The sequence below is a fragment of the Misgurnus anguillicaudatus genome, chromosome 9 (assembly GCF_027580225.2).
Source record: "Misgurnus anguillicaudatus chromosome 9, ASM2758022v2, whole genome shotgun sequence".
Classification (NCBI taxonomy): Eukaryota; Metazoa; Chordata; class Actinopteri; order Cypriniformes; family Cobitidae; genus Misgurnus; species Misgurnus anguillicaudatus.
This window is the reverse complement of record NC_073345.2, coordinates 24,536,859-24,562,159: the sequence shown is the minus strand read 5'-3', so window position 1 is coordinate 24,562,159 and position 25,301 is coordinate 24,536,859. Positions and strand designations below refer to the sequence as shown.

The 25,301-nt window shown below is 38.8% G+C and overlaps 1 protein-coding gene across 1 annotated transcript in view; it reads right to left on the bottom strand.

The window, feature by feature from the left end:
* Positions 1–22,768, bottom strand: part of unc5da (unc-5 netrin receptor Da) — a 305,716-nt gene extending 282,948 nt beyond the window's left edge. The window contains exon 1 of the mRNA XM_073871343.1: positions 22,233–22,768. Within this exon, the coding sequence (XP_073727444.1) occupies positions 22,233–22,320 (88 nt within the window). The 5' untranslated portion in view covers positions 22,321–22,768. The remainder of the gene's footprint in view (positions 1–22,232) is intronic.
* Between the last annotated feature and the right edge of the window lie 2,533 nt (positions 22,769–25,301).

The window sequence follows — 25,301 nt, the reverse complement described above, 5'->3', positions numbered from 1 at the left end:
GAAAGTTTATGAGTTTCATGGGAAGGTTTAAAGCTGGGCTCCTACGGCATTGTCAAGACTCTTCAACTCATAGTTAGATCATGCACGTCAACTCAATTTTCAAAACATTACTCACCAAACATGCAACATTTCAGCACATGCAGCAAATATACAGGGCGCCGTTACACAAAAATCGCTCTCTCAGCCAGTGCTTATTTGTCTTTTAGCAAAAATGCTGAATTTGAACTGACTTACAGAACATTAATTGCAAGGACCATCCCACTAGAGCCATTTGAGGCTGGAGACCTTGCGGAAAAGCCCATGAAAGTGAAGGAAAATCTCATCAGCTCAATTCATGGCCATTAACTTCCGTTTAAGTTTAATGCTGTCATCCAAATTGAAAATGTTTGCCTGTTCATTCATTCGTTTGAAAACTTAATTGCTCTTGTGCTAGTATGGCCCTTATGCAGAAGCAAAATACTAAAATATTACTAAATACTGCATCTGTAAAGCTACAATCGGAAACTATTTTGGATAAAACTGGAAAAAAAAAGATTTTGACCAAGTCTTCTTCACTTATCCCAGTTCACAAGCTAACTGTATAATAATAATAATTGATCATTTGGGTTTTGATGTCACTAGGCTATATTTTTAATATTGAATAAGTAAGGTCATGTCAAAGATTGAAATCAATGATTGAAATCAAACTTTGATCCTCCTAAACTCATAATTAGATTGAGACTTTTGCCTGGATTTAATAGACAGCATCACATACAGTATACACTCACCTAAATGATTATTAGGAACACCTGTTCAATTTCTCATTAATGCAATTATCAAATCAACCAATCACATGGCAGTTGCTTCAATGCATTTAGGGGTGTGGTCCTGGTCAAGACAATCTCTTGACTCCAAACTGAATGTCAGAATGGAAAAAAAGGTGATTAAGCAATTTTGAGCATGACATGGTTGTTGGTGCCAGACGGGCTGGTCTGAGTATTTCACAGACTCAGTTACTGGGATTTTCACCCACAACCATTTCTAGGGTTTACAAAGAATGGTGTGAAAAGGGAAAAACATCCAGTATGCGGCAGTCCTGTGGGTGAAAATGCCTTGTTGATGCTAGAGGTCAGAGGAGAATGGGCCGACTGATTCAAGCTGATAAAAGAGGAACTTTGACTGAAATAACCACTCATTACAACCGAAGTATGCAGCAAAGCATTTGTGAAGCCACAACATGCACAAACTTGAGGCAGATGGGCTACAACAACAGAAGACCCCATCGGGTACCACTCATCTCCACTACAAATAGGACAAAGAGGCTACAATTTGCACAAGCTCACCAAAATTGGACAGTTGAAGACTGGAAAAATGTTGCCTGGTCTGATGACTCTCGATTTCTGTTGAGACATTCAGATGGTAGAGTCAGAATTTGGCGTAAACAGAATGAACATGAATCCATCATGCCTTGTTACCACTGTGCAGGCTAGTGGTGGTGGTGTTATGGTGTGGGGCAGGTTTTCTTGGCACACTTTAGGCCCTTTGGTGCCCATTGGGCATCGTTTAAATGCCACAGCCTACCTAAGCATTGTTTCTGACCATGTCCATCCCTTTATGACCACCATGTACCCATCCTCTGATGGCTACTTCCAGCAGGATAATGTCACAAAACTCAAATTATTTCAAATTGGTTTCTTGAACATGACAATTAGTTCACTGTACTAAAATGGCCCCCACAGTCACCAGATCTCAACCCAATAGAGCATATTTGGGATGTGGTGGAACTGGAGCTTCATGCCCTGGATGTGCATCCCACATATCTCAATCAACTGCAAGATGCTATCCTATCAATATGGACCAACATTTCTAAAGAATGCTTTCAGCACCTTGTTGAATCAATGCCACATAGAATTAAGGCAGTTCTGAAGGTGAAAGGGGGTCAAACACACTATTAGTATGGTGTTCCTAATAATCCTTTAGGTGAGTGTATGTAGAGGCCAAAATTTCTTTAAATAGAGCCAATTGATTGTTTTTGTCATGACGAGATGAGACATCATGTGGTCTGCAGGTGGAATAAATAATCCGAAGTGCTCACTGCCTTCAGGAAACCGCACAACGGCGAGAAGCATCATTAGGTTGTGCTAAAATAATGGGCAATGGTAAAGACGCTTATTGGAGGACTAGATTAGTTGGAGTTGAAACAGTCAAATTATAGCCTGATTATAGATTCAGTTTGGACAGAAAATGCGCAGCACGGGCTCAGAGCAAAAAGACGTACGGCTTCGTTTAATTGGTCCCTGGTGGACACAAACTTTTGGAAGGATGAGAAAAGGAGGAACCCAGGGTATATAGAGGAAGAACAAAATGGAGAGGGGTTTAAAATGGAGAAAAACAACAGAATGAAGCTTAGGTGAGATGGAGTGTGGCCATGATTCCTCTCTAATGTCTTTTGCTGTAGCTCTCCGCAATCGATTCTTCCAGTCTATTACTTTCAACTCACTCTCACTAGCTCCATCCCTTTTTCTCTTCATTTTGGGTCTCTTGCTTTTTCTTTTATAAAGATCACAATTGGTGTGGTTGTTGTGGGCGAAGTGTCTGGGAGAAAGGGCCAGAAACAGGGACGACACAGAGAAGAGGACATGCAGTGCAAGACCTTTCTGATTCAATTATAATGTTTCGTGGATTTTCTCAAAACATGTACAGGGTCTTCTTGTGCTGAGAAGAAGTGTAAAACTGCTTGGAAGTACTGACCACTTCTTTAAGTACCGTGAAATCGCATATGCAGAACAGTGAGAACCAAAAGTCAGTGCACATTGAACATCTGATTTAAAACAAAATTTTGAAAAATGGCAAGAAAGAAAAGTTATGATGTAACATGAATAATCTTTAAAGCATGATGGGTTTTTACCTCAGTACCAATTCAAGTCATTACAGCAAAAATAAAATCAAAATCAAATAAAATAAAATCAAAATCAAATAAAAAATAAATCACAAAACATTTTTACAGGTCCCAGGGTTTTGGCACTACTGTATGCTTCCTAATTTCAAAGTATTAATCCTTTAAAAGTTTTATTAATAAATAAAAATACTTTTAACTGTTATTTTGCATCCACATGCTGATATTGTCCACAAAACTGTCCATAATTGTCAATACAATTTCAATTTTGATCAAAACCCAGATTGTGATCATGGCAGTTTCAAACATTTTAAACTTGAAGAGAGCAGCCAATGTCACAGTGGCCTCGGGTGATACAGGTGTGCTGTTTGGTAGTTTAAAGATTGATCTAAACGCGGACACTTCCTGTGTTCAGCTCCCTTTGAAGCACGCTGATAAATCCCCCTTTCACACGTGCACGCTCAGACCCCTTACCAATCTGACAGCTGTGCAGAGCAGTTTGAGCTTCTACCGATGGCTATTTGACATCGAAGGCAACCCTGAAACGCTTATAAAATATGCATGTTTGGTAATACAGCCAGGTAGCTAGGGCATGCCAAATGTATATATGCACATGAATGCAATGGAATTCAATAGTCTGAGACCACCACTAGTGAAAATGTTGGTATTTTACATTTACATTTATGGATTTGGCAGACGATTTAATCCAAAGCGTCATATCCACTATAAATTTTATCAATATGTGTGTTCCCTAGGAATCGAACAAATGAGCTTTTGGGCTACTAACCCAATGTTCTAATTGAGCTCCAGGAATACTACAGAAACATTCGACTTATTTAAAGTGCACCTATTTGATTGCTAAAAACAATGTTATTTTGTGTATTTAGTATAATGTAATGTGTTCACATGGTTTATGGTTCAAAAAACACATTATTTTCCACATACTGTACATTTTTGTAGCTCCAGATATCCGTGCCTTCCGGGGAATATGCATTGATTTGGTACAAAGCTCATTGATCTGAAAAGGGCCGTGTCACTGATTGGCCAACTTACCAGTACGTTGTGATTAGCCTGAATACCTCTGGCGTCAGCCGGAAATGTGACGCTTGTAATCGCTGCACAAAAGGCCGTCAAGTGTATCTCGGAGAATAGCGCGTACGCGCATCACACCGCATGCGGGGACGCGCGCCACACGGCCGAAATGAAAAAAAAAAACGTTGTCCAGATCGTCACTGTCTGGAGGATAACTAGCCAGTTGATAAAACATCTCGGAGAATAGTGCAGACGCGCTTCACACCGCGAGCATGCACGCGCACCGCACGGCCGAAATTAGATAAGACGTGGTCCGTCATATCTGGAGGATAGTCAGTTGATAAAACGCGTGTCCGTGAGAACTGAAAGTGGACTTATGTTTTAGGTTTATTTAAGCCTGTTATTGTATTAGTCTATAGTTCTTGCAAATTGAAAGTAAGTTAGCTGGTGATTTTGTTGTTTGAGCAACCTGCTAGGGTTTCACGTGTCTGTTGATTCGATATAATTGTTGAGCGCTCTTGCTCACTTTATTTATGTGCATTATTTACATGCTACAATAGTTACACTCCTTTAAGATAATGTAATTAATCGTGAGAAATAATCAGTTTTTACCATTTTTGCGCTACCTATCATCGTTCGCCAGACGTTCTACAACATCTGGTTTAGTTTATGTTTATTAACCCTTTAATTTCACTTCATCACGCAGCTATTCCCATTAGAGGTATCTGTTAAAAACATTTAAATTCATTAATAATCTAGTATATGTTAATTTTTTGTCATAGTTTCTTCAAAATTAAGTTTTATTTGAGTGTTTTAAAAATAAATATTGTATTTATTTATTTTATTAAAATATGTTAATTTTCATCATGACGCATACGCCCCGCCCCTTTGATTGCCACGCCTTTGGATCCACCCACCCGCCCAACCCTACCACCTTACCTACATGGATTAAAGTGAAAAAAATTCTTCTGACTGAAATTTTTTTCAGGCCACGTCATATTCCTTGTAAATAGGCGACACCAATAGCATTCTAAGGGGAGATTTTTTTTGCCATTAATGCCATATTGAAGTCTACTGTGGCATTTATAGGGTTGCCAACTGTCACTATGAAATGCAGCAGCGGCGCGAGTATGTTTTTTTGTGAATAAACAGTGTTAACACTTAATTACAACATATGATAGGTTTATTAATAGTTTGTTAATTTACAGCTTTACTTTTAACACAGTCCTTTAACTGAACCATTAACTTTAATATCTGTCTAAAACAAAACACTTGTGACTCCTGCACTAACAGTTAAAAACGTTATCCCGTCATGTTAATCTACTTGTGACAAACTAAAAAAATTTATTCTGTAAGATGTAGTTTGCAGGGCATTTCAGATTAAGGTGAAGCCGCTAAATAACTCACTATATAAAAATAAATATGAATATCATAACCTTTAATGAATCTTAATTATTTATTAATTGTAAATCTTATTAATTTTGGCATTTACTTATAAATTTTTTTTAAATCAAGGTTGGAACTGTTAACATTAGTTTTATGCACCATGAACTAACATCAATTACTTTAATGACATAAACATGAATTAATAAATGCTTATATACTCTATATTTTTCATATTTGTTCATGTTATATAATGCATTTAATAATGTGAACAAATACAACTTTTTTAAAAGTGGTACAGAAATGTTTATATCATATTATTCAGTACACATAAACGAATAATCCAGGGTCTGTTCTGCTCACACAACAGCTTACAGTCACAGCTCTAATACAGTATGTATGAATATAAACCCTGAACGAGCAACTCGAATAAAACTCGTGTACAATTCACACACAACGCCTGTAATCATAGTGACAGTTACATTAAATGACTGTACCCTTTATCAACAAATTATTATTTTACAATAGAGGCAGAGCTGAGGTGCTATTTTCGCAATGTTATGCACTTAAAACAACGCATTGTGCGCAACGTGCGTATCTTAGTAAAGGTATAAATTGATTTAGTCAGTGAAAGATTAATTGTTTGATTAACATTAGTGACAGATATAAGCAAAAAAGGTAACTTACCCTTTTTTCTGCTGTTTACTTTCTCCTAAGCCCTAAATGGTCATGTTTGAGGATACTTGCAAAGAGGGGATTTTTGACGCATAACCTTATGTGTATTTAAGGCCAATAAAGCCGCAAAAATACTCACAAGCTCAAAGAGAAGCGAATGCGCGACTTGCTTATTCCCCTCATACAGAAACAGCGCGCACATTTAAGACTGTTGTTATTGTTTCAATTTAAAATCACTTGCTTTTAAATGCGGATACATGTACAAACGTCAAGATTTCCTGACCACGCGCACATGCAACTGCAAGAACTGACAGGTGGGTGACATCAAAGTACTGCGAGAGCATTTCGGAAGCAGTCTCGTCTAATGAGTTCTCGGTTCGCTCTCACGGGATTTTGATGTCATTCTTTGCGCCACGTGAAGTTTACCCATGAGTTTAACAAACTCGTTGTATCAGCAAGTGGTTAGATCAGCGTAGCAGTAAAAAACGATCACGTACGAGACAAATCAATTACCCCAAAAATACAGGACCCTAGGCTTACTGTGCAAAGACACGTAAATTACCTCCCTGATAGCAATAGGCTCCGGAACGGATCTGCAACGGATCTGCTGTTTGAATTTCTTAGCCCACGAACTGAAAGCTTGCCAATTTTCCTCATTTCGCAAAGCCAAGTTAATCTCCATTGGTCTTATACACCTTTATCGATGTCCAAAACATCGGGTCCTTTCTGCATTACAAGTATGTCCATGCTAGCAGAAATAAAGTTTAACGTGAGATACAGCCAGAAAACCCGGAGTGGATCTGGTGCGTAGTGATTACGGAACGCTTACAGTGGAGAGAGGAACGTGATTTGGCTCCACTCCAGGCTTTGATCACATTCCACTTAACAAGGTGAATACACGGCGTCTTTATGAAAAGATATTTTAATAATTTTGCCACTGACGAAAATCCGTCGTAGACTCGCTGCAATCGACGGAAATCCGTCGCTACGACGGAGAACTTTAATCCATGTACCTAACACATTTTCAGCGGGAAACCCTGCACTTGCAAACCAAAGCAAATGTAAAATCGTGAATAGAACCACGGTTGCTCTTTAATACGGTCACTTTCTAAGAAAATGTTAGTATCAAATTACAGTAGTATCAATATTCAATAGAAAGGTCATTTACACAAAAAAAAGGAAAACTGTGTGAAATTCTTGTTACAGTATTTGATAGTTGCAAAACCAGCAGCCATTAAAATCACATACATACGTTCAAACAAAACCCGATGATCCATGATATCCCAGCAGGATCTGAAATGTCCCACTGAGCATCTCGTATGCTTCAAAGGAGACAAGGAAATCTGACCTTTTCTGCAAAATAGTTAACAAGGCCAAGTAACAGTGCACTAGAATTATAAACGTTTCGTTATTTTATATCATAATGCTTCTTGGTTAATTTCTATGTTTAAATTCCAATACTCACGGAACCCCGCTGTGTATATACTTGTAAAAACAAAAGAAAGGGAGAGAGAGAAAGGCTAAGTGATAAGGCAAGACTGTGTAAATGTTAAACTTATTCTCCTTCCTAGCCCATGCCGCCTTGATAATACACATCTAAGATGAGATCTCTACTGTGGGCAGCAGAGCTTTCTGCAGGCTAATTGGTTTGTATACTGTGACCTTTGACCTGCGTTATTCAAATCATCTTTCAGAAATGCGCTCAGCGCCTCTACTCAACACAATGATCACCTCCGATTTCCACAAAGCACTTGCATGAATAGATAAACGCCCCTATAGAAACACAAAACACCTTGTTGAATCTCAAACACACATTACGCACATTACACGAATGCATTATGATTAGGCAGCATTGATTTCATATGGATTGTAAGATTGCAATCACTTCTGTCATTCTGAAGTGCTTTTACATAATGTGCTGCATAGAAGAGAATTATTGGTAATGATTAACCGAGTGGCATCTCATTTTCGTCATCCTGTACCGATTATTGGTGTCGTTTTGCTGTCGTGCTTTATTGTGGGTTTAAAAAGTGCCATTTTAACTGCTTCCATTATCTCGTTTTAACCATGACCTCGTGCTGCAGGAAAACTCACGCGCCGTTCGCACATACGGTACCGGATGACACCGGGAACAAAGATTTTGATGGCGGTCTATTCGAATTAGCATGCACGTTCCCAATTTCATTCTGAATGAATAGTCATTTTGTCTCATTTACATGTAAATCGCAGAACGGGATGGAATTACATGAGCGAGCGGAAGGAACGACTAAAGCAGGGGAGATTTCTCAACGTGAGGGAACCTGACAGGCTGCGCTTCACCTCTCCTACACTGATTGGGAAATAAAAGACTGCGCTGACCTCGGGCGCACCGGCTGCAGTTAGCCCGACATCTCAGGGTCGCCATTTTCATTTATTAAAGCTAGATTATCATACTGCGGCTGTCCGCTGGCTTTTCTTTTTACAATATAGGACCACAAAGAAAGTTTTTTTCTTTTCTCTCGCACAGGTCAAAAGTTTGTGAGAGAGAACCGAGATCTGCGACAAAAAGGGGGCAGGACTGAAAAAGAACAGAATGTTATAGAAAGAGAGATAATGTGTGGAGGAAAGACAGAGAGATTGAAATGTATAGGAAGAGTGATTGACACATACAGACAGACAGAGGTACAAAAAATGAGGGTTACACTTTATTTTTCACAGTCTACTTTAAACATTCTACTAAATATAAATACTTTTGTAATTATACTATGTTAACTAACTTTTATTACAGTATAAGTAGACTGCAAGGGGTAGGGTTAGGGATGGGGTTATGGTTATGATGGCCATGTAAGACAAGATGCCATGTACTTGCAAAGTTACCATCACAATAAAGTGTGAGCAAACATTACAGTATGTAAGATTTTTGTACTAAAATATTCAAAAAACACTTGCACAGCGTATTAGATTATCCCAAAAGTTCCCAAAGACTTGGAAATCCAGAGAAATTTCTACTTAATGGCTCATTCCTTGTCACCTATAAAGTAATTTCTTCGCTATTCTCGGTTTCCGCATATAGAAACTATAGCAACACATGTGGACAAATTTGGAAGAGGAGGTTATAGAGCATCCAACACACAGCTGTTGTGTCATGCAACTAATTCATTATAATGGCATAAAATAATGTGATAAAGTAATGTTCCTAACCTATTCATTTGCAAATTTCATACGTCTCTGAAAATGAAAACAACAACTCCCATCGTTCTCTTCTTAACTCTTTCCCGCCATTGACGAGATAACTCATCAATTAAGAGAAAAAGCTTCCCTGCCAATGACGAGAATTTACGGCTTTCCGCAATACAACCCGGAAGTAGCGCCTCACGTGAATTATCTTAGCTTTTTGCTCAAAATTGGGTGTTTTTTAAGAAACCTACCAATATTTGAGAGGTGATAAAAAGAGATCTGATCAAGGTATAATGTTTGTTAATATATTTAAAGGAACAGTATGGAGGATTGTGGCCAAAACTGGTACTGCAATCACAAAACTTGTGGCCAAAACTGGTACTGCAATAACACAATTGGTGGCCAATACACAACATGACAACATAAACATCAGTTGAGGGCTGCAACTCCACTTTTTAAACGACAATATCCTGGCCGGACCACTGTTGTGAGTGATATAAGTATTTGAAATGAAAATGATTTCTTAATGACTAGTGACATATCAGGGCCATTTTATGAATAATTGATATAAATTTCTTACATGCTGTTCCTTTAAAAAAGAACATTTTCTGGAAGGCATTAAACTTTTGTGAAAATCATGAAAAATGCTGCCGCTGGCTGGCAACTTTTTTTTAAAAACGCTGGCGGGGAAAGAGTTAATAACGTCATTGAGCTTCGCCTTTGTAATTGTTACATATCTAAAACAATAAAACAATTTCTAGTGAAATCCTACATATTATGCCTTTAAGCGGACAGTCTACTAATACTTTAAAGACTGTCAGTTGACAAGTAGTTATTTATAGTTAGTAAAGTTAGTAAGTGGAGTATCAAAATAAAGCGTTACCAAACCAAGTATTTTCTAAAAACGGTTTGGGTTACGTATGTAACCCTTGTTCCCTGAGAGGGCGTCAGAGAGCTGATGCTATAGGGCAGTGTTTCTCTATCCTGGTCCTTGAGGACACCCTCCCAGAAAGTTTTAGATGTCTCCTTATTTAAAACACCTGAATTAACTTATCAACCTCCTTCCAGAATGTCTCCCTAACAAGCTAATGAGTCTGTTCATTCAAGAGACATCTAAAACATTCTGGGAGAAGGTCCTCGAGGACCAGGATTGAGAAACACTGTTACAGTGTAATGACGTCTGGGTATGTATATCAAATTCGACCACTGGTTGGACGTGATGTCATAGGCGAAAACCAGAGAGCATAAACAAGGGGGAAAGGAACGCCCACTTTATCTGAAGCTTTCTGATTTCTTAGTTGCTTTCATTATCAGCCACACAGTTAAACTTTTCAGTCACTGTGATACACACACAAATAGCAGCAGAGGCTTAAAAAGATAAAGTGGGCGTTTCTTTCCACCTTATTTATGCTCTCTGTTTTCCGCCTATGACGCCACGCCCAACCAGTGGTGGAATTTGATATACCTACAAAGACGCCGTCACACTGTAGGTGTTCCCTATAGCAGTGTTTCTCAATCCTGGTCCTCAAGGACCCCCTCCCAGAATGTTTTAGATGTCTTTTGAATTAACACACCTGATTTAACTCAGACGCTGTCACGCTGTAGGTGTTCCCCATAGCGTCAGCTCTCTGACACAGCGTTAAGTTCCAATTGGACAATTTTTGATCTAAAATATATTATAATATTTGATATTTTAAAATAAATAATGTTGTTATTATTTGTTATGTTGTTAATAGGTCTTCATGCTACTGTATTTCATAAAAGCAATAAGGCTCTAGGCTGTGCCATGTTGTGAATATAGTCACGGTTAACTGTAGGCGCTCCGATTTGTGTCGTGTTGAACTAAGCTCTTCAGCTATATTTACAATATAGTAAAGCCTCAAGTGCCAAGTTGCTTAAATATATGCTGCGAGTAACTCATTATAATTCAGAAGGTGTACATAAATAATAGTAAATAAAAGATGTGTGCAATGCAGACAATTCATTCGTTGTAATAGGAGCATGAGGGGACGTATGCTAAGCATACTGCTAAAGTTTCTGCAGTACAGTTTATGTCTGAGTCTTAAAACCTAATGAGAAAAGAAAGTCAAGTTAAGAGTTATAGTTGTTGGGTGTCCTACAATTTAACAAGAACGTATATGTATTTCAATGGGAAATATCTCTTAAGCAAGCATCGTATTATATTCTTATGACAATAGTCTCTTGTGCAAAATTTTATTTGATTAATTATTAAACACACTTATATTTGTGTTTTTGTGGCTACTATGTGCCATTTAAATAGAAGAGTTAACCCTTGTGGGTTGTTAAGGCCAATTTTTTATGTCTTAATTTGGCCACAACTTTTTCTGTGTTTCAGCAAATGGAATGATTTTTGGTGACAAATCTTATATTTTGAGAAAATGCTTTAAAATTGTTCAAAAACTCAACAATACTGTTGGCCAATTTATTACCCTTTCAGGTTGTTCATGTACAAAAAAGCCACTGAATTAAACGACTGTAAAAATGTATCAGATGAATATTTTTTCCAATTTTTTTTCATAAATCTGTTAATCACCATTAGTACTGATTAACACTACCAAATGCTTAAAAATGTCCATGATTTTAACTCTTTAATTGCCAAGTTCATAAGTGGTGTCACTGATTTGATGAAAAAAAAACCCACACAAAATTACAGATTTTCAAGTGATTGTGGACTGGTTTTTTTTTTACATTTGGTAAAAACATTGGCTTTGATGCATTTTTAGTTTTTGTGCAGCATCAGTTTTTATTTTTTTCTCCCTAATTAGTTGTTGGTGGCTTTTTTTGCCCCATTGACTTACATTATAACAACATTTTTTGATTGCAAAGCCATGACACTATATAATAATGCATTTTTGATTGTTGGCGGTTTTTCCTTTTGCTAAGAGATACAAGAGATTGTCATTTTTACTGTTGATCACCATGTGGCACCATTAACCCTTTAGTAGGCCTGTGCAAAAAACAGAGCTTAATTTCTGGCTATTGGGGCAAAAACAGTAAATAAGGGAGAAAAAAAATAAACATTTTAATTAAAAAAGGTTAAAAAGATTTTTAAAAATCCAGTCCACAATCACTTTTTATATTGAAAATCAGTCAATTTGTGTCCACCCCAAATCAGTGACACCACTTATGAACTTGGCAATTAAAGAGTTAAAATCATGGAAATTTTGTAAACATTTGGTATTGTTTGATCCGTACTGAGGGTGATTAACAGATTTATGAAAAAAAATAAAAAAATAATCTGATACATTTTTACAGTCATTTAATTCAGTGGCCTTTTTTGTACACGAACAACCCGAAAGGGTAGTGAATGGAAACAACCCACAAGGGTTAAGAGGATACAATAGCAACACCTTAAATGCAAAATCAAAAATAATGTCAGTGGGAGCACCCTGCAGTAAAGAGACATTAGCTCAGTCAATATAAACCCCTCCAAAAACTAATAAAACATCAGCTTCAACCATCCTGATACTCTCAAGTCAAATCTAGACAGCATGTTTAGACATCATGGGCAGTTTTAAACACTGCCATACTAGCTCACTGGATTTGAAATACAGATCACATCTTAACCATCCATTCCCATGCTCTGCTTTCAAACAACTCGTTTAAAAACACAACAGTTAATTTTTTGATAGGCTGCTCCAAAAAATGAATGTCAAACTGCTTTAAAAAGGAGAAGAGATTTAGCTTCCGCAGAGCCCCACAATTCACAAATGAGTTTCTTAAGACAATGTGCTTCCAAAGAACATTTCCAACATCACACAGAGGGAGGCAACCAAAACTTAATGCAGATGATATTTCAAACCCACACTGAGTTTATATCGTCTGTAAAATGAAAATTAACTATTGTTCATTGAGTGGAAAACTACGTGAGGGAGACAGGAGTGTGTTTCTTCATTGCGAGTGCGTGTCTGTTTTCAACAAAAACACCTGGTTGTGCAGATCTTCTACTCTTTTGCAAGTGATAGCCACAGAAGCGTGAAGATGCGGCAGATTTTCATACTGACACCGCTGACCGTACATCAACATGCAGGCGCGTCGGCCCTTCACCGTATGTGTCCTCTGTGTGTGTGCTTGTAAATGAAAAATACATGCATGTGTGAACCTGATGCTCTCTTCAGTCACGGAACATAGCGCACATCCGAAGAGTGGCCTCAAAAACATGTTTATAAAATAGGAGGAGAGAACCATATCCTATAGTGACAGGCTCATCATTTAAAGACTGTTGGTTGTGGTAAGTGTATGTGGAAAAATGTGCCGGTGTAGGGGAGTATTATTAGCGTTGGAAGGTTTTCATTAGACAGATGCTATTCACTAATCTGTCAAACAGGTGATGTGTGAGGTGTCTGTAACATCCTCCCACCTTCCTAACAACTCCAGGAGGTCATCACAGTTCTGTATCTTTCATCTTTTCACCAGAATGCATGAATGCAGACTCTTTTTATGAAGATGCCGACATGCTGCATTTAAAAACATCCCAGCAAAGAAATCACTGACAGCAATAGGCTCTGGGGCGGATCCGTACCGGGTCCGTTCTGAAGTCGGCAACTCTGGTCTAAATTCATTGCGGATCTGCCCCGATGTTGGATGGTAATTGTTTCTCTTTTGATTGTAAGGTATTTTCAGAATTTACAGGGGGTAGTCAGTGAATTGATTGCCGTCCAAATCCAGAATGTCTGTTTTTCTCCGACCACCCACGTAAAAATTCCCGAATGAACTGTTTTTTACAAACACCAAGGTTGTGTAGTAATTTAATTGCCGTCTGAATCCAGATCTCCGAGTTTATAAAAGGGAATCAATGCAAATGAATGCAAGTGCATCATTTTGCACATCTTTTAACACTGAAAAACATGTTAAGGTGTTTATTCTGCACCAGTGAAGCGTCTTTCTTTGCGTGCACTTTAAAGATCACACAGTTAGATCTCATGTTAATCTTGCATACGTATAGAGTAGAATTTCATCCTTCATATATCCAAAGTTACGAGTACAGCACAACTATATGTTTGTGTTGTTTACATTATATGCACTTATGCAAGATTAGATTTTAATGTACTTACCGCCTGTGGTTCTGACTCCTGAACAGGGTCTTTTAACGTTGGGACCACTTCATCACTAAGTTGTAAACAATTGGCAAATCTGTCGAACTGGGCCTTGTTTGTCAAGCAATTGTTTCCAAAATGCAGGTAACAAACATAAACCCATTCGCAATTATCTTGCTGTCCAGGAAAAACAAACTGCATCCACTGTTGTCTTAAGACAGGGTTACTTGGAAAGCTGAATAAGGTTTGCTTCTCTTTACTTCCAAAAACACAATTCTTTCTTCGTGTTATTGTTGATTCTTGATATAAGGAAAAATGCTAATAATGAACATTCTCGCTTCCACTCTGATTGACATGTGGGTGTGCTTTTCTGGGGGAAGTGCCTATAAAAGGAAAAAGAGGTCCATGATACGTAACAGTTAACCATGTTCAAAAAAATAATAATTCCAAACTTGTGGAAAAGAGGAGGTGTGAACACGGGAAACCGTGATGAGAAGTATATATGGAGACAAACTTTCATCGCTCTTCTACAGCGGGAGTTGATGTAAATAAAGAGGATAAAATCACAAAAACGTTTAAAATTTCTATTGTCATAACAGCAACAAGAGCTAAATATAATTTTAAATATTCATTAATACATATTCCATATACATATACGTAACTATAAACCAAGTATAGTAGTAATATGGCATATGAGCAGCACATTTCCAGGTGTTTAGAATTATAAACTCACATATCCACTGCAAATTTATCTCCATCCAAATGCATGAGTTTTATCGCGGAGGAGGCATGCAAAATATTTTCAAAGATATCTTTGTGAGAAACAATTACCGTCCGAATAGGGCTTAAAGGGACACTCCACTTTTTTTGAAAATATGCTCATTTTACAGCTCCCTTAGAGTTAAACATTTGATTATTACCATTTTTGAATCAATTCAGCTGATCTCTGGGTCTGGCGCTAGCACTTTTAGCATAGCTTAGCACAATCCATTGAATCTTATTAGACCATTAGCATTGCGCTAAAAAATTATAAAATAACCACAGAGTTTCAATATTTTTCCTATTTAAAACTTGACTCTTCTGTAGATACATTGCGTACTAAGACCGACGGAAAATTAAAAGTTGCAATTTTCTAGGCAGATATGGCTAGGAACTATACTCTCATTCTGGCATAATAATCAGTGACTTTGCTTAATTGCTTACATGGCTGCAGCAGGCACAATGATATTACACAGCAGCCGAAAAATAGTCCCCTGCTATTGAAAGTAACCATGGGGACTATTTTTGGGCACTACGTAATATCATTGCGCCTCCTGCAGCCATGTTACATCTGCTAGCGCCAGACCCGGAGATCAGCTGAATGGATTCCTAAACGGTAAGAGTCAAATGTTTAACTCTAGGGGAGCCGGAAAATGAGCATATTTTCAAAAAAGTGAAATGTCCCTTTGAGTTAACTACAGATCTATTATAGTCTGCCTATGAGTAACCCACCTCTAGCCAAAATAAACCTGAAATTGGTTACATGTCGTTTTTTGCAAAATAACTTGTGAGGTGTATGATATTCCATCAAAGCAAAGTCAACAGTGATTACGAGGTGATTTATCCTCGACGTCTGGGTTTGGGAAGCTATTAGATGTGTTTAAATGCCAAATTGCATGCTGGGACATCATATTCTAGTTACAGTATGCTGAGTTTCAAATCCCTATCACGCTGGTGTCCTCACCAGGATTTTGAACAAGCTTAAATGGCAAGATTTCCTCTGTGTAACCGTTCACCAGACAAATTTGCTTTGTTGCCGAACTGTACGGCTGGCTAGACCACCACCAAACCAATGTGTACACCTGCTGTGAGCGATTGCACTGAAAAGCCATTGATCCATCTCCAGCAAAGCCTTGTTTTTCATTTCAAACGCCACACATACAGTTTCATTCATGCAACACATGAAGCCAACTTCACCAACCATCTCGCTCATGTTGCATGGCTCGCTGCGATCAATATCATCCACGGCCCAATCAGATCTCTGCTAAATGACAGCGTAGCCAAGCTCTGAGGTAAAATTGCATTTTATTATCGCGTACCTCTTACATCTCTGTCATTGTTGCAATTGATTATTAATACATGAAATATTCATATTTGAGAACAGTATTGATTTACACCAAGGAGACATGTCTGATCATTTTTCAAATACAATGGCCAATAGCAGAAATCTGTCACGGTTAGGTTATGAGGGGAGAATGCATTAAACTAGTTTACATTTCTTTGAGTACCGCAAAGGGGTTGATTCATGTTATCCATTAAAAAATCATTACAATGCGAATGTGAATGACTTCTAATTTGTCATCTTTGCATTGTAACTGTAAGTCTTAAAATCAGATAAACTGTGGGTTGAGTAGAAAAATAACATATATAACATATTTTTTTCTGAATGTCTGCAAAGTCCATTAGAGTTAAACTCTTTGCTCACTCACTCATATATATTAATATGTATTAATCATATCTTCTTCTTTTACAATCCACCTTTTATCAGTTGAAAAAAACACACAAACAAAATGTGAAGGTCTCGACACAAAGCTCACACAAAAAAATTGATATTTACACTGATAGAGCTCTCATGATACAAAGGCTAGTTCAGGACATCTGGAGCATCTTGAGTGGTCTGTGTGCATGCTGAAAAGGTAAATAGACTGAGGGCAGAAGGAGAGAAAGAAAAGCACTTGTTCTCAAGGGTTCATGGTTAATGGTGCGAGTTATGGCTAGGCGGTGAAACCCAGGGTCAGCAGAGGAAGGACAGCAATCTTCAAGGCTCTTCATTCAGCACTCTCTCCAAAGCACTCCGAGAAGACACAAATGAAGATGGAGAAACGGAAAACATGGCCACTTAGGAGAAAAAAGCGTGGGGAGCGCACGTGCCGGGGGAGCGAGCGCCAATACTGTCAGGGCTCGGCAAAAATCTGTGCAGCTAAATGAAACAGCAAGTCAGTGTTTCTGAGACAGATGTGTTTTAAGCTTTCACTGTGAATTTGCTATCAGGCTGTCATCCGGAGTTTGTGAGCTGTGAGGAGTGTGGAGCGGAGCGCTTGATTCATCTGGAGTGTTGGCATTGTCGCTCACCCTGTGATGGCGCTTCATCACAAACGTGACTTGTTAACTGCCCGATTTTTGCAGGTCAGCAGGAATTTAACAAGTTAAAGACTGTGTTATTGAACAGATTTCATAGAATGACAGAAAAATACAACTGTCAAAATATCAGCAAGATAACGGTCAAACGTGTAAAGCTGATATGAAAATTAATAGCAGATGGGGTGAATGTGACTAGTGGAGACAAGAAAAGATTTGTAAAGAAAAATATACAAAGGTTACCTTTAAAATACTGTAGTTTAAAAATCAAAAATGAGATATTAATTACTTTATGTCTGAGTTTGCGCATTTGAATCCCTGCACTAGCCATCATTTTGCATTTTGTGAAGTGATACTAAAGTATTTATGTTTTACATTTATGTTATGGAGCGTGGGAAAATAAAATAAAACCTGGACTGGAATTGGATTGGAGTGATTACAGAATGCACTGAAGGCAAATTGCTGTCACTCCAGTTCATTTGGATACTCTTCAGAGCTCTTAAAGAGCACCTATTATCCAATCACGATTTTACATTTCCTTTGGTGCGCAAATGTGTGTTAGTACATGTTAACGATATGCAAAAGGTACAAATCCCAGAATAACAATGATGCAAGTTATTGTTTCCAACTTAAATTTCTTTTCTTGGACTACCGTTTACTTCCTCGGTCTGTTGACGTGAACACAACAGTCATTATCATAATTCCACCCATTTCTGACTCACAGCGTTTAAGGTGAGGCTGTTTACACTTGGCATTAACATGCATTTTCTTCGAACGGATCATAAGTGCACAACGTTAATGCCAGGTGTAAATGGTGTTCAAAACGTTTTGAGCTCGTCCACTTTCAACCACATTCAGAGGTAGTCGAAAACACTTTCGATCGAGCTGCTTTTGTAGTGTAAACGCACATGTGGTGAATGTGTTCGAACAGCCACACGTGACCGCCTTCTCTCCGCCCATTTATATAATCTGAGGTACTGAAACCAATGTTTTAGGTCTTTTCTGACTTCTGGCACAAACACATGGTGAAAAGTGCTATTTTTAGCCTCTCATTGATAAAATTAAAGCGGCTGATCTCCGCAGTTTCATTTTGCAAGCATGTAAAAGTTGCGCAATCTTATTTCATCAATTGCACTGGAAATTCAGAGAAAGCTCTAACATATACATGTACAAAACACTGTGAAGCATGTTTACTTACTAAACAAGCAGTGGACTCTGACATAATATTAGTTAGCGTCCATATAAACTCATCATTACTCCCGCTGGCGTTTTAATGACAACAGAGACTCGCCCACAGTCTCAACAGACCACCCCCTCACAGTATTCAGGACAGAAGCGGTCGAAAGTGGACAAAAGAGATCGATTTAAATACCAGGTGTAAACGTGATGTGTCTCTCTCGTCAACTTGTGATCCGATCGACGAAAACACATCTTAATACCAAGTGTAAACAGCCACTAAGTTTTCATTTTTAAAGAATTTACTAGTAACTAAACCATGATTCAATTGCAAGTTTTGAGTAGTGCTTATTGTTTGTCATTTCTACTATCACAAATGCCAACATGGTTTTAATGTTTTAGTGATTCTTACCTTACCAATCTGTTACGTCCTGCTCAAGCCGCGCTGGTAAAGTTGATAAATCAGCTTGGTCATCTGCCTTTTCTGAATCAGATTCGGCTTGTATTGATAAGGTAGTAAAGACGATTTTAACTCCTGTCAGCATTGCATTGGAAGCTTATCTTCTAAACATGGTAAGGAGCTTCACATTTCCATGGTCAGCTGGCCAATCGGAGGACATTGCACCTTTCAAAACAATGACTTTTGTACCAAATCAACCCGTTACAGGGAGGCAGGGCATAGACTAAATAATGTAAGGTATGTGGAAAATAATGTGTTTTTAACCATAAACCACACAAACACATTGTATTACACCAAATATACAAAATAACGCTGTTTCTACCAACGTAATAAGTGCTCTTTAAAACATGGGGATTGTAGTTATGCTGACAACTGATTTCAGAAACCACATTTATGTATGTAGGCATCTGGGTTATCAGTCGGTCAAGAGAGCTGTCAATGAGCACCTATTACAGAGTATCGGATTAACATTTCCAAAAATACAGCTTATAAATCCACCCACTGATGCAGCTGAACACACAAAACCTCAAAATTCAGCCTCCTCCTGGATCCACCCTGCTGACCTCCGCATGGTGAAAAATTCATAGAGTTATTCAGATCCTTCCTTCCTCTGACAAATTTATGAGTGCCAAGGTAGTTCCTGAGACATCAAATGTGACCTTTGTTTGGTGTTGCCAACAAACAGCGCACATGCGGATTACGCTCCAAACCTCTGAAACAAATTACACCTGTTCACACATACGCAGATACGAACAGCTTCTCGCGTACGATACAAACAACATCTTATCTTTGTATTGAAACGCAATCAGCATGTCCTTAGGTCTTCCACGGGGATAAAGCTGGTTTTCCATGTAAGAGCCATGACGGGAGGATTCCATCAACCTAACAAGCAACTTCTGATCCAGCTATGCTCCTGGTCCCCGAGGATAAGCAGACCTGGCCCTCTTCGTGCTCTCATAAATACACTCCACCAACCAGCTTCGTGACAACCTCTCACAACATGTCAAGCTCAACTCAATATTCTCTGGGGATATCACAGATGCATTCTGGGAAATGTATGTTGTTACAAGATTCCTATGGATGGTGCCCATGCATCAGCATCAACGGATGTATCTTGAGGATATTCAGTACATATTTATGACTCACATCAATATAACATTGCTCAAGTCACGCACACACCTACACACACAGACAACAATGCATGCACATCAAAACCAAAATACAACAATTCTGTCTACCGTTTGAAAGGTTTTCTTTATAACAGCTATCTGCGTAATGTCAAAAAGCAGTCATACTGTCTAGCGGTACTGGACATAAATTAAACATCACTTATGTTCAGATTGAACTCACTGCTTTTATTCATAACACATGGCGTGAGAGATGCTCTCTGGAGACCTCAAAAGCTATACTCAAACTTATTACCATGTGCCTCTATCACTGAATCAGGGACTGTTACATCTCCATTGACTGCCGCCAAGGGCTACAGCTTCATTTTGTGTCTCACATCAACTTTATGAAAAAAAATTCAACAATACATTAAAGGAAAACGACATTAAGGCTCTGACCACGGGCTATGTAGCAACCACCGTAACAGTTTTGTTTTGTTTATGGTTTTCAATAACAGGTTCTCTCTGACAGGTGTGGAACATTTCCAACTGCGGATGCGAGACAATAGATGATATCGCGGCGGTGTAAGTGAACGTGACGGACGATTGGATATTTTAATGACACCACCTCATTTGCATATTAATGAATACTCTTGATGAAGCATCAAAGCAGTCTCACACATACACCTTACATAACATCCTCTTAATTCTGGTGAGAACTCATTAATTATGAATGTTAGGGCAGTTCAAGATGATTTCCATAGTTTAATAAAAGAAGGAGGATCAAATACAGAGTATTAATTTGCTAATGGACTTGCAAATAGTGAATTATAAAGGATGCAATTCAGATCTGGCTCAGCTATGAAGCCGTAATTAAACATGTTAAACCAGTCAATTGGATGCTGACACGTATATGTGTATTAAACTTTAGTAGCTATTTAATTTATCTAGTTGGACCGCATATCAAATAAGCCTGTGGCACCAGCGTATTAATGCATGACAAATTCCAGAATTTTACAGAAATGAACCTATAAAGCAACCAGCTAACAATCTCTTCATCAGGCAATATGAACGGATACAGAAAACGGATCTCAAAAGTGGCCCTTAGGGGTACCTCAGGTAATAACGGCACTCTTGGCCGATAACAAGACCATCAACCTCAAATTGCCCACTGCATAGCATCAGGTTTCCTTATAAGTGCCTTGCATCAAATTGCAGACACAGCAGCCAAGCAGATACATCAATGAATAGAGCTTTGGGTTTGTGCAAAGAAAAAAAAAGGCACTGGCAATTAACAAGGTGTAGGACACTTGTTTATAAACATCCAATTTAGCTATGTTGACTGAACATCTTAATGATAGTTATTGTACTTGTCTTCACCGCGCACTACACCTCTGTAGTGAGCATCAGTGACTCATGAACATAAGTTAATAGCTGCTTTTTAACAGTGTCTCTAAAAATGAAAAAAACCAAGACTTGTCTTAACGTGACATCTTAAGATTATGCGCATATATTTTTTATATATTTATATAAACGCACAATACGATGCCAATGTAAGTACGCAAGTACTGAGTAACAACAGGCATTATTTCATGAAGCGCATTTTATTTATACGCAGTCATATTTCTTATTTTTTTATTATTTGTTAAGACCAACATATAAAAAATAAATGAAGAAATCGTGCACATGGGACGGAAAGGCGCTTTCACGCCTGTTGCGCGGCGCATCTCACGGCATCTCGCATGTAGTCACGCACAAGGCCAATTCATACGGACACGCAGGCAAACAAAACTGTCCATAAAGTGCCCAGTGAAAACTGCCAGTTAGATGTTTCATGTTTGTTACACATCTGCAGAACAAAGTGGGTGCAAATATTCAGCTCACTGTGTATTTCAGAGCTTTTATCTGTAGCATGTTGAGAGAAAAACAGCGCGTAATGGCTCAGTGTTCCCTCCAGACACATGTGATATAGGATGAACTGAATCAAGCGCTTACTTTAACATTGGTGCATTAAGTGTTATGTCCATCTCCTGTACATCTTCATCATTGCGTTGAGATAAAAACAGAACACACAATCACCCAGCGCAGATACTGTATAGTCTACACATAAGGCGAAGCCTGCGAGTCCACGAACTCTCTAAGACTGGACAAAAGTATATCGTATGTGATTAATTCTACACCTCAAGTTCTCTTACCTCGAGCCATCGCACTGGGCATCAGGAGAACGAGGACTGTGAGAAAGCCAAAGCAAGTGTACCGTGCCTTCTTCCCAAAGCGTCCCATCGTCGTTGCGCTGCTCGCCTGCGTCCCCAACTAAACCGGGGAGCCGCTCGGACGGTCTCATGCATGTGCCATCGCTTTCCTCGGTTTTATTAACAGGTCCCTCCCGTTGCGATAAACCTGAAGTTCTGCGATTGTCCGCGACTTCGCGTGAATCTCATTCGGGGGAACGCGGTGGCATCTCTCTCTTTGGCGCGTAGTGCGTGCGAGTGAGCGGGAGCGCGGCGAGTCTCTCACAGCCGAGAGACAGAAATAATGAACCCGGCGCGCGCTGGCCAATAGCGGATGGTGATGGAGGGCGGAGGGAGCGCGGCGGCTGTCCTTCACCTCGCTGTTCAAAGATACGCGGATGCTAGAAGAAGGGATGAGCATGCATGTCAGATTTCTCCTAAATTCGAAATGACATGTGAACATCTGGTAGCGTTAGACCGAATTCATCACAGGTCGTGTCGGGCTCCTAGGGGCCACTGGGATGGGAGCTGCGTTGCGCATCCGCGTGTCTTAAGCGATGGTGTCTTTATCTCTCGCGCGTGTTAGTAATGCGTGCAAGAATAATAGATTTGTTTAAACAGTAATAACGCATAGCCTGGTAATATGGATATGAATTATTTATAAATTATAACATTTAGAGAAAACACTTTACAGTATATATTATCTTGTAAGAACGCATTAAAAAGCTGTTAATTTTCATCTCGTAATCACACTTCGTTATTGCTGTGCCTCGAGAATATAATGCAAAAATATTCAAATTCAGGCAAAATTTCAAAAACTTTAAGGAAAAGTACTTTACGATCAGCCACTCTTTAATATCTGAGTCACGTCTTTTGCATTTGTCAGACACTTTTATCCAAATCGACTATGCTTTTCAGTATGTATTCCCTGAGGGTTGAACCCATGACCTTTACGTTGCTAACACAATGCTACCAACTGAGCTTCAGGAACACAGCCTGCGTAAATGTAATAAAACATCTTATTATTTGTCGGTATCTCCAATGTGTTCAAATATTTTATTCAATGACAATTTTCTTAGAACTCTTAATTAAGAGCGCTCAGATTTGATGTGGTCACACTTTTATCCACAATTTTTAATGCCAGAAAAAAGTCACAAAAGCTGACATTTAATTATGTGAGTGCATCTGATCCTCTCTTCTGAACTGGCTGGTAGTCATTTCCCAATGGGATTGTGAGCTCTCAGAGATTAGACTGCAGTGACGGTTCAGACGCTGTCAAAGATCTGTTACAGAGAGTGCCTCTCATATTATTGTCTGTTCTTTGTTGCACCTGACAAGGCAGTGCCCTTCTTTTACCTAACAAGATTCAACCATTACTAGCCACAGACTTCATGGGTCATTTTGTTCACCAAGTAAACCCCATATTATAAGGCAGAATATCCTTCTGTGTTAAAAATTGCCCGTCCTTCAAAATGTCTATACCATTATGGGACTGAAATACATGGTTACAGTCCAATAATGATGCTGATTAAACATGACTCCCCATAGCAATGAATTCAGGGCATGATATTCATAGTGATGAGAATGGCCACAATGGGACCCCAAGTTGAAATTAAAGTACAGCGGGGAGAGGCGAATCAAATGAAAGAAACCACATAAGGCTACACTTTACAGCAAAGCGCTATTCCCACCCTGTCACACTGCCAGATCCACTAACAGAATCCACTGAGAGCATCAAGAAGAACCAGACCTGAACTGTTTGTTAATATTCTGCAAAATTTGTCCCAGTGTGACCAGCTTGGCCCTTTAAAGGTCCACGAGTGTATGCGTGTCCATGCGTCTGACCTTGTGTGATGGGGTTAAATGCTTAACAGGCTTTAAATATCTCTCGATAAAAGCGACCGGCCTCCTTCCCTCAGGACAAGCAACAGCAGTCACAGATGTCTTTTTAATAGACAATGTCTACAGAGAACCCCATCAGAGACAATGAGACTGTATTTTTGTATGGTCCATTAGTTGTCCTCTAAAATGAGATAGCAAACATCAAAAGCGAGCATTCAGTCTATTGTGGGATGTCTGGTGTTGCGATTTTGCGATTTATATTCTAAATAGTCTAAGCAGCATCAAGCAAGTCTCCCTCCTTTACTCTAAAAATGGATTTCGTCTGCTTGTTCAATTTAAGTAATTATTACGAGCTAATGCAGCAGAATTTTTCAACATTTAATTAGCCTAAAAAAATTTAAATGGAAGTTTACGTTGGGACTGCATGCATTATTTTTAATGGCCATATCCAAATACACAAAAATCCAGAATTAGACAACAACAACAGAAGGTTTTCAGGTTTGGATTAAAGCACCTGTGAATATTTTGCTAATTAAAAATCATTGTCACTGTTTTACTACTATTACTTACTATTATAAATCTGGTTTTAATTATGTAAATGAATATTATTGCTGTAATATGTTGCATTTTACTTTTGTATATTTTTAAAGTTGGTAAATTTGATATACTGTTGGGTAGTTTAATCTGCATCAGTAGGTCATATTCTCTAAAGTACATAAAAATATGGCTCCATATTTTTTTTGAAAAGTCTGAAATGTAACTGTGGGTTCACACCAGCCGCAATATGGCTCCATATTTATTTTGAAAAGTCTGAAATGTAACTGTGGGTTCACACCAGCCGCGTTTGAGGCATCCTGCGTCTAGATTGCCGCTTGAACATTTTGAGTTTACTCGCTTCATTCGCGCGTAAAAGCCGTGCGTGAAATTCTAGTCATCGAGACATCCACGCAGAAATTCGTGTCATGGCAGGGGCTTCTGCAACTCCGCTCGCATCCTGTAATCACGTCACTACTAGAGCAAGCTCCTGATTTGTTAACGTGGCGTGTTTTTCCGCCAAAGTTCAAATTTTTCAACTCGCGCGTTTGCCACAGCAACGGTCAATTCGCGCCATTCGCGCAAACTAGACGTGCGAATGAGGCGGAATTGCATTAACAGGGCCGCGCTAAACGGCTCATTCGCGCCGCGAGACCT